This window comes from Portunus trituberculatus, chromosome 47, assembly GCF_017591435.1.
Source record: "Portunus trituberculatus isolate SZX2019 chromosome 47, ASM1759143v1, whole genome shotgun sequence".
NCBI classification, from domain to species: Eukaryota; Metazoa; Arthropoda; class Malacostraca; order Decapoda; family Portunidae; genus Portunus; species Portunus trituberculatus.
This window is the reverse complement of record NC_059301.1, coordinates 21,962,254-21,964,753: the sequence shown is the minus strand read 5'-3', so window position 1 is coordinate 21,964,753 and position 2,500 is coordinate 21,962,254. Positions and strand designations below refer to the sequence as shown.

Sequence of the window (2,500 nt, the reverse complement as noted above, 5' to 3'; positions counted from 1 at the left end):
TTGTCCTTACCGCCGTCCTCCGCCACTTCGCTAGTCTAAGCTGTGTGGCGTTACCTCCACCGCTCATTATATTCATGTTGGGTGAATTTATACTGTTGGTTGCATCGTCTGTGTGTGATGAAAATGTATTTGAGTGTCTGTTTATGTATTGATAGGCATTGAAAATCTGTGTATATGTATGAGCAACCTTTCCAATCACTGTCTTTCTTCCTTTAACAGCTACGCGCCTCCTCCCTGCTGGCCGCGCCTCGCCCCTGGAGTTCTCATCGCCTCGCTATTGCGCCACGCTGGCCGAGGACCGTCCACCAGGAGCCGCCGTCGCCACTGTCACCGCCACACACAAGCACGGTGAGTACTGCAGTCCCTGGTCATGTGCATCACTGTCTCCACCACTAGCAAAGTTCTTAGAATCAGTAGACAGGATTCAACCAGAAATATTGGATTTAAGCTCGAAAAACGTCGGTTTAACCCCTTCAGTACTGAGACTAATTTTTTCCTTGATTTTGGGGTATGTTTTAAACGGTTTTACTTACATTAAGAAGGGTCTATGGAAGTCAAAAGAGTAATGGGCAGAGTCTTTATTCTTCCAATCCCAACATATGTTTCTGAAGCTGTGTAAAATCACCAAATAGTAAGCAGAATGAATGTGAAAACGCGTCATGGTACTTAAGGGAGTAAGGAGATGGGAAGAAACTGGTTCTCAAATATAGTAGTTGGTGAATGGAACGGACTCTAATCAGAGGTTGTCAGTGCTAAGTCAATAGGGAGCTTTAAAGGAAGATTAGACAGATATATGGATGGGGGGGGGGGTTGGAAATAGGTAGGTAGGTCCATAGAGTTACTGCCACATGTAGCTTTCCTCATTTCCTTGTATTCTTAACACACTCTGTCAGACCAACCTATGAGGAACTTCTATGCTATTTTATTTATATTGGTGATAGTTAACATGCCTTTTAGTGCTTTGAATCTGCCTTCCTCTCACGTAATAAGTAAGTGAATAGAGCGAAACCTAGTTATCTTCATGATCATCGCTTTCTTCATCGTTATCACCATCATCATCGTCGGCTGATGAACAAAAGGCGCCTCGCAACACAGAGGAAGCACAAACATCTGGATCTGCTCCGCCTTGCTCCCTTGCGTTTCCGTGTTTACCATGTTTGTCGTCTTTGTAAACTGACGCATTTGTAGAGAGAGAGAGAGAGAGAGAGAGAGAGAGACAGACAGAGACAGAGAGGGAGGGAGGGAAGGAGGGAGAGGGTGGGTAAATAACTCTCTCTCTCTCTCTCTCTCTCTCTCTCTCTCTCTCTCTCTCTCTCTCTCTCTCTCTCTCTCTCTCTCTCTCTCTCTCTCTCTCTCCATTGCATCTGAATGTCTCAACACACACACACACACACACACACACACACACACACACACACACACACACACACACACACACACACACACACACACACACACACACACACGGCGGCTCGGACATATCACTTTTCTTCCTTTACATCTGTTGTGCATATTTTACCGCCAGAGGAGCTACACTCGCATCAAGATAAAGCTGCCCGTTCCTTCCTCCAGCTTAGCCGTCTGTCTCTCTTCCCCCAAAGTGTGCCGCGCTGTGTATATTGAATGGCTGGAGACCTTAGATAGTTTAGAAGGGTGGAAGAGATTTTTTTTTTTCCTTTCTCTTTTTCTTTCGGTTTTCTGTCTCTTTTTTTTTCTTTTCTATCTTTTGGGAGATGTGATTTTTGTTTCTCTTTTTTTTCGTGTTTTTTTTTAGTGTGTGTGTGTGTGTGTGTGTGTGTGTGTGTGTGTGTGTGTGTGTGTGTGTGTGTGTGTGTGTGTGTGTGTTTAGGGGTTGATGTTGGAGTAGGGGTGTTGGGGGAGGTGTTAGTATTGATAGTGTACTGTTACTGTCTCTTCCACTGCTGCTGCTACTACTGCTGCTATTACTATTGCTGCTGCTACTACTACTACTACTACTACTACTACTACTACTACTACTACTACTACTACTACTACTACTACTACTACTACTACTACTACTACTACTACTACTACTACTGCTACTACTACTACTACTACTACTACCACCACGTCTACTACTAACCTAACCACCACCACCACCACAATCACCACAATCACGCATACACGACCGGCCATAGTCATAATTTTCCTTCGTTCCTTCCTACTTAAAGTTTACCATTTTATTTTGTACTTTGGCCATAACATCGTTGTAAGAAGTCGCGGCAAAGTCCCATGAACCAGCCTTTGAGATGATGAAAGTTCCCGGGAAAAATAAATACGGTTGTTCGCTAAATACGCTTTAAAATACCCCCTTTGACATATGCTGGCTGGCTGGCTGGCTGGCTGGCTGGTTGGGGCTGGGTTGACGAGAGGGTTTGGTTTGGGTCCCAGGGTGATGGCCGATGCGCGCTAAGTACCAAGACTAAAAATTTGTGGTTTCCGACAAAATTGAGTGAAGCGTTGAACATTGTCGCGAAGC

At 44.8% G+C, this 2,500-nt stretch overlaps 1 protein-coding gene across 3 annotated transcripts in view; it reads left to right on the top strand.

Annotated features, from left to right (window-relative positions):
• Nucleotides 1-2,500, top strand: part of LOC123520620 — a 462,153-nt gene that overhangs the window by 414,579 nt on the left and 45,074 nt on the right. For all 3 annotated transcript variants that reach the window (XM_045283064.1, XM_045283066.1, XM_045283065.1), the window contains one exon: nucleotides 220-348. In XM_045283064.1, coding sequence (XP_045138999.1) covers nucleotides 220-348 — 129 coding nt within the window. The remainder of the gene's footprint in view (nucleotides 1-219; nucleotides 349-2,500) is intronic.